Source organism: Panthera uncia (assembly GCF_023721935.1).
Source record: "Panthera uncia isolate 11264 chromosome A3 unlocalized genomic scaffold, Puncia_PCG_1.0 HiC_scaffold_11, whole genome shotgun sequence".
Lineage (NCBI taxonomy): Eukaryota > Metazoa > Chordata > Mammalia > Carnivora > Felidae > Panthera > Panthera uncia.
The window spans coordinates 29371610-29384113 of NW_026057578.1; the positions used below are offsets into that span (position 1 = coordinate 29371610).

Below are 12504 nucleotides of genomic sequence, written 5' to 3' on the forward strand. Positions count from 1 at the left end.
TTCAGATCTTCCAAATTTTGATATATTTCATGATACAATATGAAAAAAATCACATTGGTTAATGTCACCATTTAATCTCATCAGAAAATTTTAAGCATTGGGAAGTTTTATCTGGGTGGCAGAGACAGATTTTCCAAAACTAATTATTGCTTTGAAAGCCTGAATTTTATCTTTGGCAACAAATACTGCCAGTTGTTTTCTTTGAAGTGACAGACCTGCTTTGGTTCATTTTTAAGGAAGTATCTACCAGATATCTGAGTCTGAGTAACCATAGTTTGTCAGTTGTCCTTTCAAGTAAAAATGATAAGTAGTGTTCAAGAAAAAAGCGATAGGTTCAGCTCAGCACTCAAACAATTGCAAAAGCGATTTTCCTGGAGCCCGCAGTACTTTGTTAGACAGCAGAAGTGCTTTATGCACACTTCCCAGCCTGTCAGGCAGAATATTCAAAAGATGTGTATTCGTGGGCCACAGTTTAATAAAATTAGCAGTTTTTACCGCTTAATAAAGACACTCTTAAATGAAACTCCTTTTTCCTTGGGAACGTGTAGTATTAAAGAATAACAGCGATTACTGGTACGGTTTGGTGCCTCTGCCCTGCTCTGTTCCCAGGTACCAGCAGTTTCACCCACCACTGCTCTTGCACCATCAGTAAATGCCAATGGGTCCCAAGGCCTCTGGCATTGTGAGGACCCCACTTTGAGAATGGCTGCTTTAAGGAGTTGTTTGCTCTTGCCCTTTCTGTCAGTTTATTTCTATCTGACATCTTTCTCCAGCATCCCTCCCAGTGTGCCCTTGGTGGTGGTTCCTCCCGAGCCTAAGCAAAAAAAGTTTCACTCCTTCCTTTCTTATCTCCATATTCAGCCTGCCAGTAAGTTCTGTCTGTTCTCCCTCTAGAGTGTCTTCCCAATCCATTTATGATCTCCCTTTCATCTTCATCTCTACAGTTGTTGTAAGACCCCAGCCATCCTCTGTTTTCTGGGCCACGGTGGTAGCCTTGAAATTGGCCTCCCGGTTTTTGCCGTTGCCCCTTGCCCACCTCTCGCTTCTTGTCTCCTGTGGTTTCCTCTGTTTGCTCTGTTTCAGACACACTGATTTTCTTCACGTTGCCTAGACACATCAATCCCTTTCTCACTAAGACTTTAAGACTGTGCTCTTCCCTCTGCCTGAAACATTGTTCCCCAGCTTTTTTCACATGGCTTATCTCTTGTCATTCTCATCTTTTCCAAAGCTTTCTGGGATAACTCCCTGCCACCTGTTGGACACATCACATTCCTTTCATTTCTTCATGGTAGTTATCATCAGCTGAGTTAACTTGCTTATGTACTTAATTGTTTGCTTAGAGATGTTAGGTAGACACATGTGGGGTAGAGGGAAGGCCTAGACTGGAGACATATAATTAGACATCACCAGGGTATAAGTGGTGCTGATTTTACCAAGAGCTTTTTGAGTGGAGTGTTTGGGTGGAAGCCAGGTTTGAGAACAAAGTGGGTGAGTAGGATGTGAGGAAACAGAAAGCAAAGTCTTATGTGGAGGTTCACTCTCTTCAGAGGAGAGAGGAGGGGTAGGTTGGGTAATGGCTAGAAGGAGAGTTGAAATTTGAAGTTTTTATGTTTTGTTGTTTTTTTGGTAAAATGTGTGAGACTTAAGGACATTTAAATATGGGTGTGGGAAGTTCCAGATGAGAGGGAGATGTGAAATGTTTAAGAGATGGAAGGAGGAATAGACAGGTGTATCTGTTTTGGAAAATGGGGAGTTGAGAGATTTTTGTCTGAGTGCTGAGCTTAAGCAAGGAGGTGAGACTGAGTGGTTTGAAATAGTAATTGGGAGTTAGTAGCAATTGTGGGGAAGGAGAGGGAGAATTAGTAGTAGGACTGACTGCTGGCAGAAGTAAAGTGCCAATTTGAAGTTGGTGAGCTGTGACCAGTCCTGGAACCAGCCTATCCAGTGTTGTGACTACCTCCAGCACAGCTTAGTTTTCTTTGCATTTAATTTGAATCAAAGGAGATCCCTGGTTTCCTCTAGACCGGGGCTTTGCCAGGTAGCTCCATGAAAAGGCAGAAGGGTAGGCAAGTTTAAAGAATTGGCAGTTGTGTGTGTGAAATGATGTAGTGTGAAATCTTAAGTTGAATAGGAAAGGAAGTGCAGAAATGAACCAGCTAACTGGTTGGTTCACAGGCTGTTAAAGAACAGCCACTGTATGGGCTGTAGGGCCTGAAGAGGCATAGACCTGTCCGCCTTGTTTACCGTTGCATGATTAGTGGTCTTGCACATAGTAAGTACAAAGAAAAGTAAATCTTTGACCGATAAAGGAATGTTGTTTATATACTATTAATTTCTTCTCTCCGTGTAAATTTATCTTTAAAAATCTATCTCTGTTTTCTTCTCAAATGTCTGGTAGTTATGCTGATTATTATAAATTACTCTTTTTTTGTTCTTTTCAGGCCAAATAGAATAATGAGACTTCGTTTTAATCATTTTGCTACAGAGTGTAGTTGGGATCATTTATACGTTTATGATGGAGACTCAATTTACGCACCACTAGTTGCTGCCTTTAGGTAAGCTCTGTCATACAAGTACTAGTTAATCATTATCTGATTTCTGAATTCAAACTTATCTCCTAGATTGCAAACTTTTATTGCTCATCACTTTTATTATCACTTACTTACCACCTTTATTTCATGGCGAGAGTGCTAGTTCTGGAGTCCTCTGTCACTTGTGTGCTAGGCCTGACTTGGTTTCCTGTAGATACTAGGTAAGTTTCTGGGCAGAGTACTGGACCTCTCATTTCGGTCTCCTGATGTATAAAATTGTGGTGGTACTATCAAGTTTACTTACTTCTTGTGGTGGTGGTGAAGTTTACATTTAAAAAATGTTTTGTGAGTAATATATTGGATATTGTTTTTGTGAAAAATTTAAATCAGGACCCACATTCACCTTGACCCTTGTGTTCCTCATTGCATAGGCCTTCAGGAGTTACTTGTTGAATCCAGATATAGTTTGTGTGTGTGTGTGTGCGTGTGTGTGTGTGTGTGTGTGTATTTATGTATATGCATTAATATGGGTGAAGGAAGCTTTTTGGAAAAATACACAGAAAATGAACAGCAGTTACCTGTGGAAAATGAGGAAAATACCAATTTTGTGTTGTGATTTTTTAAACAAGTATATTCCTTATTAGGAAACACTTAACACTAAATACATGGGGTATTCTGAATTGTTTCGGCATTTTAGTTTTTATTAACAATAAGTAGTTGTGTTGTTTATTATATTTTTGACTGCATGGGAATTCAAAACCGTTCTATTTTTCTTCCTTTTACTCAATAGACGATTTATGAACTATATTTTTCAAAACTGCACATCCCCTTAGAGAGCCGTAGCTGTCAGTTTTTCATCTGCAGCTGACTTTCTGGATTTCTTTCTCTGACTTTAAAAAGAAATCAGTTCGACAAATATTTTTTGTATTCCTCACGTGGGGCTGGTGTAGTTGATGTTTCCTGTCAGCGAGGAGGTAACAGAGAGTAAAGAGTACACAAGAAGCCAGAGAGCTCAGGAGATCAGGGGACTAATGTGCCCTTGTATTTCTCCATTCCCTTGGGCTTGGAATTCTCCCCAGCATGTCTTTGAACTGAGCACCGAGGTTATTTTCTGGGTTTCAAAGGTCCACTCTGGAGCCAAAGAGCGGAGTATATAGGCCATGCTAAGCAGTAAAATGTCATTGTCCAAGCGTTGGGTGCACTTATCTTTATGCCAGAGTTTGAAGCGTACCTTAGGTTATAGCAAGGAACCCCAAACTTCAACACAAGTAAGGAAACTATCTCTGTTACGCTGTTATCATGATAGTACTTGGGGGTTCACTTGACACTGAGTTCATGAGTCAGAATTCATGGAGTCCCTATTATGTGCCAGGCACTGTGCATCAGCTTGCCAGTAGCCCTTGGGGGAGCATCAGCCAAGCAGGTGTGCATAACCCTGTGGCTCACCTGGATTGTGTGTCTGGTGAGCCGACACGTGAAGCAACAACAGCAACAAAACAATCAGGAGGCTGTAATTTTTCTAGTCAGTGACTTCTTTTTAAATTATTATTTATTTTTTATTTAATTTATTTAATTTGAGAGAGGGAGCATGAGCGGGGGGCGGGGGGGAGAGAGAGAGAGAGAGGGAGAGAGAATCTTAAGCAGGCTCCATGCTTAGCATAGAGCTCAACACAGGGCTCGATCTCATGACCCTGGGGTCATGACCTAAGCCGAAACCCAGTCAGAGGCTCAACCGACTGAGCCAGCTGGGCATCCCTAAGTCAGTGACTTCTGAGAGAAGCCAAAGTATATGCACAGATTAATAGAAGGATTTTTATGTTTCTCTAAAAAAGCTGGTTAATTGATAATATACATTAATCCATTGGTTATTTTAAAATTTAAACTGACAACATAGTGTGAATTCTCTAAGATGTTAGTGAAAAAAATGTGTGTTTAAAAATCAAAATTTACCCGAAACACAAAACTCCTAAAAGCACCGATGTGCAGAACACCTTGAAAACAACTGTTGAAGCCATGAGGGTGCTGTCACAAGGTGGAGGCTGAGGGGTGCTGCTGGGCCAGGAGAGTTCTCGAGAGAGGAATCAAGCCGGGGGTGATGTGCAGGCATCCCAGAGTGTTAAGAGCCTGCTGGCAGACAGCCCAGCTAATAAGAAAAGAACCACATGGGATTCAGAAACTGGGGACTGTTTATCCCAGTTCTGCCCCAGTCTCTGTATGAACCTGAACAGGTCACTTAAGTGCTCTTGTACTCGGCTTCTGCCCAAAGTGCTGGCATCGTACCGTGTTTTCTCTGAGTATGTTGCAAACTACAAAGTTTAATTTGATTCTGAGCTGGTTGATCACATTTATCTTTTACATATGGAATTTCTGAATAAAATTTGTTTATCAGAACAAAATTTGGTTATCAAACAGAGTTCCATTAGCAGACAAATCTGAGAACCGCAGGACCAAGACTCTTGCAGCTGTACCACATCTTGATTTTGTGGTGTGTTCAGTTCAACAAATGTATAAACGTAGCACCTTTGTGGAGCAGCTCTTCTGCTGGGATCTGTCGGTAGGAGATGCAGAGGTGGTAGTGGTGATGGAACAGGGAGAGTAGTTTTCCTTTCTGAGAACATCCTTCAACAGAACATTATTCCTTTTAAAGTTTTTTGTGTGTATGTGTTAATTCTTTTTTGGTGGGGGAGTGACATTGATAAGGCAGTTGTTTAGACTGTGATGAAGGGCTGTTAGAGGAGCCATATGATGGCGTCGTCAGACCATGGCGCAGAGAGTAGTCAAAGGCAGGCACCTCTCAGGGTCTCGGACCTTCCTTTACCAGGCGGAAGTACAGACTCTGCCTCGCCCCACCACCGGGCTCTGACCCCTGACTTTAAAAATCTGGCTTACCTTCCAATCTCCCAGCCTTTGAAGAGCGTCTGGTCTTGCAAGGAGACCTAGGACTGCTAGTAAACTTGGGTAGTGTCGTTGGTGAAGTCAGGGTGTGCCCCAGGTGTGTTCACAGAGCCCATGTCTGCCTGGCACCGTGATAATGGATATCTTTGAATAGCGATTTTCAAAAATGGTTCTGAACAGTGGTACTCTGTGTTTAAAATAAAGGTTATGTAGAACCCCAGGGCAGGCAGTTCTTGATTTGCTCAAGTTGAAAAACTGGCTGCAACCTAAGCTGTGCTTGTGTGTATTTATCTACCTGGGGGCAGGAGGTGGGGGTGGGGGTGGGAAGCAGCTCGGGGTGACAGTTGAATGGCATGCCTGCAGCATCACTTTCTCACCCACGCACTTTCCATTGCTTTGCATGCTGGGTTGAGGCTGCATTTGTATTCATTTACCCTGTAAAAGTTTATTTTTACATAAACCAGTTGTTTTATTTTCACACTGGGAGAAAGTAGCACATTCTAAAGCTGTCATAATGTCAGGTTTTCAAATATAAAGAAGCAAATGCCCGAGTCTCTCTGACAGTGGGGAAGCTGACCCCCTTTCTCCAGCATCATGGTCATCTAACATAGGTGACCCTCACACCCCTTCTGTGACTCTGTTCTTTCTCCCTTCACCCTTTCTACCGTTCGTCCTGCGCACTTAAATGTCCCCACCATATAAATAATAGATATCGTTAGCCATCATTTACTGACTACCTATTAATGTGAGGCAATCAATGTTTAAGCACTTCACGTGCTGTAATAGTTTGATTCTTATTGTATCACTGCTGGGTGGATAGGATTTCTCTCCATGTGCACTTAGGACACTGAGGTTCCCAGATGTCTATGACATGCCCAGTGATGTGGAGTGAGAATTGGCATTCCCTCTGGTCCTAAAGCTCATGCTAGGATAAGAGTGCTGGGTTTTCCACATGTGACTGAAGCCCCGAGTCATCCTGGGCCAGTATTTCTTATGGGAAGATTGCTTTCAGCATATCTGTTTCTACATCGCCCTCTTATAAGTACTTCCCCACTTAGCATTTCAAGGGATTCTGGTACATAAAACTGATGAAAGCAAATGTCACCTTTTCCAAGATGCCTTCCCTAACTGCCCTTTCTAAAGTAGCACCTTTTTTTCAGAATCTTTATTTTTGAGAGAGAGAAACAGAGAGAGGGAGACACAGAATCTGAAACAGGCTCTAGGCTCTGAGCTATCAGCACAGAGCCTGATGCAGGGCTTGAATTCATGAACCATGATTTCATGACCTGAACCAAAGCCGGATGCTTAAATGACCCAGGTGTCCCCCCCCTTTTTAAGTTTATTTCTTTATCTTGACAGAGAGAGAGAGAGAGAAAGAGAGAGAGAGAGCGTGCCTGTGCATGCATGCGTGAGCAGGGAAGGGGCATAGAGAGAGGGAAATAGAAAATCCCAAGCAGGCTCCACACTGCCAGCACAGAGCCCAATGTGGGGCTCGAACTCATGAGCCATGAGATCATGACCTGAGCCGAAACCAAGAGTTGGACGCTTAACCAGCTGAGCCACCCAGGTGTCCCCCCCACCTTTTTTTTTTTTTTTAAGAGAGAACAGGAGGGGCAGAGGGAGAGAGAATCTTAAGGAGGCTCCATGCCCAGAGTGGGCCTTGAAATCATGACCCTGGGATCATGACTTGAGCTGAAATCAAGAGTTGGACACTGAACTGACTGAGCCACCCAGGTGCCCCAGCGCCTTTGTTCTTTCACTGTTTTTTTCTTTTTATAGCATTTATCTCTGCTTGGTGTTACATATACACGCCTGTATGTGGGGGTGGGGGATATTTCTGGACTTATTTGTTGTTTCTCTAATATGAACTCCATGAGAGCAGAGGCTTCTTCACTGTTGTGTTCTGGTACCTAGAACAGTGTCTCACATTCAGTATCAGTGAATATTTGTGAGTTGAATACACAATGCAGAATGCTTCACTGTTTTGTAAACCCTGGAGTACCTACACAGTCCTAGAGTTTGTAGAATTCAGTCTAGATATTTTTATTGAATGAAAATCCTGGCTCCTCTTCCTAATTTCCCGCTTCTCTATTCTTCCATTTCATTTTTTTTATATGCACTTACCTAAATATGTGAAAATGTACACATATACTAGGTCCATTGTTTTGTATCTTGTTTTTTTCCCTACTTATCAGAATGCCTTGATGAGTTCCTTGTTAGTTCTGCAGAACTACCGGTATGGAATGATTGATGCATCTAACTCTCTGCAGATGAGCATTTAGGAGGTTTTCTTCTTCTTTAAAAAAAAATTTCTTGGGGGGGTGCCTGGGTGGCTCAGTTGGTTGAGCGTCCCGACTTCGGCTCAGGTCATGATCTTGCAGTCCGTGAGTTCCAGCCCTGCACTGGGCTCTGGGCTGACCGCTCAGAGCCTGGAGCCTTCTTCTGATTCTGTGTCTTCCCCTCTGTCTGCCCTTCTCCTGCTCATGCTCTGTCTCTCTCACTCTCAAAAATGAATAAATGTTAAAAAAAATACAAAAAAAATTTTTTTTTGTATTTTTTTTTTTGTATTTTATTTTTTGTATTTTGTATTTTGTATTTTTTTTGGTATTTTTTTTTTTTTTGTATTTTTTTGTATTTGTGTCATCACTATACTCCATGTAGGGCTTGAACTCATGACCCTGAGATCAGGAGTCACATGCTGTACTGACCGAGCCAGCCAGGCACCCCTAGGTGGTTTCCAATGTATTGCCATTCTGAATAGTGCTGCAGTGAGGGTGGTTGTATATTAGTCTTTGTGTACACGAGCAAGTGTTCGTTCTACAAAGAACTTAGAATTGCTAGGTCACAGTGAATGACCATTTAAGATTGTCATAGGCCCTTGAGGGAGTAGTTTACATGGTATGTGCTTTGGGAAAGCAAGGAGGCTAGTGCAGCTGGGGTTGAGTGACTGCAGGGAAGAGAGTAGTAATGAGATGTTTGTTCATTGTGTGGGGTTGTGTGTGTGAAGCAGATTGCATAGGGCCTGGTAAGGATTAAGGTTTTCACTGAATGAGGTGTTGGTGGTGGTTGTGGTGGTGATAGTGAGTTGGTTATTGGGCAAAAGATGTGAGCATATGAAGAAATGCAAAAGGCAAGTAAACACAGGAAGAATGATTAACCTCAGGAATATAAAAGAAACTCAAAACCACAATATAAAAAAATCACTTTTCACTTACCAGGTTAGCAAGGCTAATATAGGACTGGTACTTCTTCTTGGCAGATGAGGTAGAATGGACCTTTTTATTCTTTATTGATGAGATTTCAGATTGGTATATGGCTTCTGGAAAGCATATGGATCAAGAGCCTTAAAGCCATCATTTAGACCCTTTGATTTGATAGTTTTTAACATTCTCCAGACACCCAGCAAATACTATTGTGTGCTGGAATCCAAATGAGAAAGGAAATGCTTCTGGTGTATTACTTGTAAAATAGAATATAAGCTGTGATAATGGTATCAGGCAAAAAAAGTACATCAGAATACTGATAGAGTTAAGATTGTGGGTGTTTACCCAATTTATTTATTTATATTTTTACTTTTCATACTTTTCAGTAGTATATATTTGGCATTCATCAACTAATAAAGTTTGTTAGTTTCTGTAATTTTGAAGGTTTACTCAGTCTTTCAAAGAACCATTACAAACAGTTTTGTATACATAAAAAAAGAATAGGGTGATTGATTTCAAATCTCATTAGAAATATAACCCAGGATAAAGGCAAGCCTAGGAAAGATTCAGATCTGTCCCGCTGAGGATTCAGAACTGGATCCAGAACTAACAGGGTGGCACTATGCATTTATCACAGGAATTTGCCCCTTTTCCTGGAAGTGTTTTGTTTGTTTGTTTGTTTTTAATTATAAGGATGAATTCCAGTTTTGAATTTGTATGCCGCCATGTGACATGCCTGTTGAGTACGCTTCCCTTTATAAGAAATGTGTTTCCATTTCAGTGGCCTCATCGTTCCTGAGAGAGACGGCAACGAGACTGTCCCCGAGGTTGTTGCCACATCAGGTTATGCCCTGCTGCATTTTTTTAGTGATGCTGCTTATAATTTGACTGGATTTAATATCACTTACAAGTAAGATATTTAAGTCTAATCTTTGTGATTTTATGAAGAAACTTTACTCTTTGTTTTAACAATAATAATGACTAACATAGTTGAGGGCTGACAGTGTGCCAGGCATTGCACTAAGCAGTTTGCATGGATTTTCTCATTTAAAGTTCCTTCAAAAACTCATGAGGTATGGGCACTATTTGTTCACTTGTTCTGTAATTGAGGAAACTGGTGGGAAATGGTAAAATACATTGTCAGAGTGGTGGGACCACAATTTCATCCCAGCTCTAACTGCCTTTGAGCTTCTCCTGGAAGAGAGGGGCATTTTTCTGCTAATGGATAAAAGCATTGGGTTTTTTTTGCTGAGTGCAATTTAACAACTATTATTCATTTTCACGTACTCGGGTTAGCCCGTTGATGAGAACTTCGTTGAGGTTACAAAGGAAATGCAGACAACAGACTTAGGCAGCTTTGGGAATTTGTTGTGATAGGAAAGAGGCTAACTTTTGGCCTTTCTCTTTTTCCTCTTAAGAAATGTTTATTTTCATAAGTGGTTAAATTCATAAAGCACCCTAAGCAAAGGGTTTGTGCTGAAGAGCTTCTGTGGCCCACACAGCCTAAGATACTATTTGGGTTTTTACAGAATAAGTTTGCCAACTCCTGGCAGAGGCAGTAAGCTCCATGTATGAGCGTTATGCTGGATTCTACTTCTGCCCATATTCTCAGGCTCTCCATATTCTCATAGGCCTATTTAGAGCCAGCTCTACCTTGTTTGATATGGTGATTTAGCTTTTGAGGTGCCCGGAGTTGGTGACTTGGCAGCCTGGGCAGCATATCACAGTACTAGCAAGGTGATTTTTAGTGACCCAGGCAGGCATAAAGGCTAGGTTGAGGGGAAAGACTGATGAGTCTGGTTGGGTACAAGTGAGATGTGTAAGCAGGACATTGATATTCAGATCTAGGGCCCAGAAGAGCTGCCAGAGCTGGGGATGTCATCTGGGAGTCACTGGCACGCGGACAGTGACTCACTGGCTTATGGGCCCGAGTGCACGGTGAGGAGAGGGGCAGTAGAAGCAGCTAAGGGACAGAGGAATGCCAATGCGCTGTTTGTCACAGAAGCTCAGAAAAGAAAGTTTCAAGGAGGGAACTGACAGCTAGGAGGTTGGGTAAGCAGAGGGGGCCCTAGGTGACCCTAGCTGAGGAGGGTAAGGTCAGAGACCTGGTGGGGACACAGTTCACAGTGGAAGGTTAGAAAGCCATGGCACTGAGTGGGACACTCAGCTCTAAAGGGGAGGGGAGAGGTTTAGGCCAGAGCTTTGCTTTGCTTTGCTTTTTCTTTAAGTATTTATTTAAGTAATCTCTACATCCAGCGTGGGGATCAAACTCACAACCCCAGATCAAGAGTCAGGTGTTCTTCTGACTGAGCCAGCCAGGCGTCCCCTTAGGCCAGGGCTTTTCAAACTGCACATGGCACTGAGATCTCCTGGAGGGCTTGTTAAGACGCAGATTCCTGAACCCTACCCAGAAACCATAGTTCAACAGAGCTGGGGCCTGAGAATCCAAATTTCTGATAAGTTCCTGGGTGATGCTGCTGCTGCCTACCCATGGTCCACACTCTGAGTAGCATTGCTCTAGCCATTCAACTAGGCCTCGTTCTGGGTTCCCTGTAGGTCCTTAGGCACAGTCTTAGCTCTTGCAAGCCCCCTCATAATAGCAGCCTTGAGGGAGAAGAGAAACTCCAGGGAGGGAGCACCCCTGGAGGGGGCGCAATTCAAGCACCCCTTGACATTGGAAACCCTTTGCCCTATCACTGGAGAGTTCTAGCTCTGTGACCAAGAAATGCATGTTATTCTTACCCTGATTGGTTAAGGGAGCCTTGATCTCTCCTGGAGGCCAGAATTAGTATTTATTTGTTAAGTGAACGAAGGTTGAGGTTATCCTAAATTTTAATAGCTTCTTGGTTCCAAGATCTCTGTTCTTTAAAAAGGAGTCCTAAACCATTTTAGGGGTTCCAGACCCTTTGAAAAGCCAAATAAAACGATGATCTTTATTCCCAGAAGAATGCCTAGAAACACATACATAAAACATTGTTATTCTTTTTACAGGCATCCTCAAGTTGCACTGAATCCTAGCTTTGGTCTGACCGTAGCTGGGGGACCCTTGAGACTGGCTACCCACAGCTACTTAGATGTTCCCTGATTTTCTTTTAAAAGAAGAAAAAAATAGTTATATTTTATTTTCACACAAATTGACACTTCATTTTATTTCTGAGTCATATTTTAAGCACAGATAATTAGACCAATTTTTCTCATTACTCCAGTTTAGACATAGAAACAGATGTTTTGATGTATTATTACCTGCCACTTTCACTTTTCAGAGATTAAAAAATGATGTTTGTGTTTTGAGATTTTTATGTAACTTTATTTATTTATTTATTTATTTATTTAGAGCACAAACAGGTGAGGGGCAGAGAGAAGAGAGGTAGAATCTGAAGCAGGCTCCGTGCCATCAGCGCAGAGCCCGATGTGGGGCTTGAACTCACAAACCTTGAGATCATGACCTGAGCTGAGATCAAGAGTCAGACGCTTAACTGACTGAGCCACCCAGGCGCTCCTATTTATTTAATTTTAAAGTTTATTTACTTATTCTGAGAGAGAGAGAAAGTGAGTGCAAGCACAAGTGGGGGAGGGGCAGAGAGAGAGGGAGAGGAAATCCCAAGCAGGCTCCATGGTGTCAGTGTGGAGCCTGATGCAGGGCTCCAACCCACGAACTGTGAGATCTTGACCTGAGTCAAAACCAAGAATCGGACGCTCAACCGACTGAGCCACCCAGGCGCCCTGAGATTTTATGTAACTTTAGAGAGTGCTCACAGTTAATTTTTGGCACATGAGATAAACCTCTGCCTAAGGGCACTGGAGTGGGGAAGTTGAGGTGTAAGAGAGGCTGTTATATTTTCCCTCCTTTAGTTCAAAAGGCGTTAAGGGTTACT

At 42.3% G+C, this 12504-nt stretch overlaps 1 protein-coding gene across 6 annotated transcripts in view; it reads left to right on the plus strand.

Annotated features, from left to right (window-relative positions):
• ATRN (attractin) overlaps positions 1-12504 on the plus strand; it is a 158550-nt gene that overhangs the window by 36968 nt on the left and 109078 nt on the right. For all 6 annotated transcript variants that reach the window (XM_049650035.1, XM_049650034.1, XM_049650036.1 and 3 more), the window contains exons 3-4: positions 2442-2555; positions 9411-9539. In XM_049650035.1, coding sequence (XP_049505992.1) covers positions 2442-2555; positions 9411-9539 — 243 coding nt within the window. The remainder of the gene's footprint in view (positions 1-2441; positions 2556-9410; positions 9540-12504) is intronic.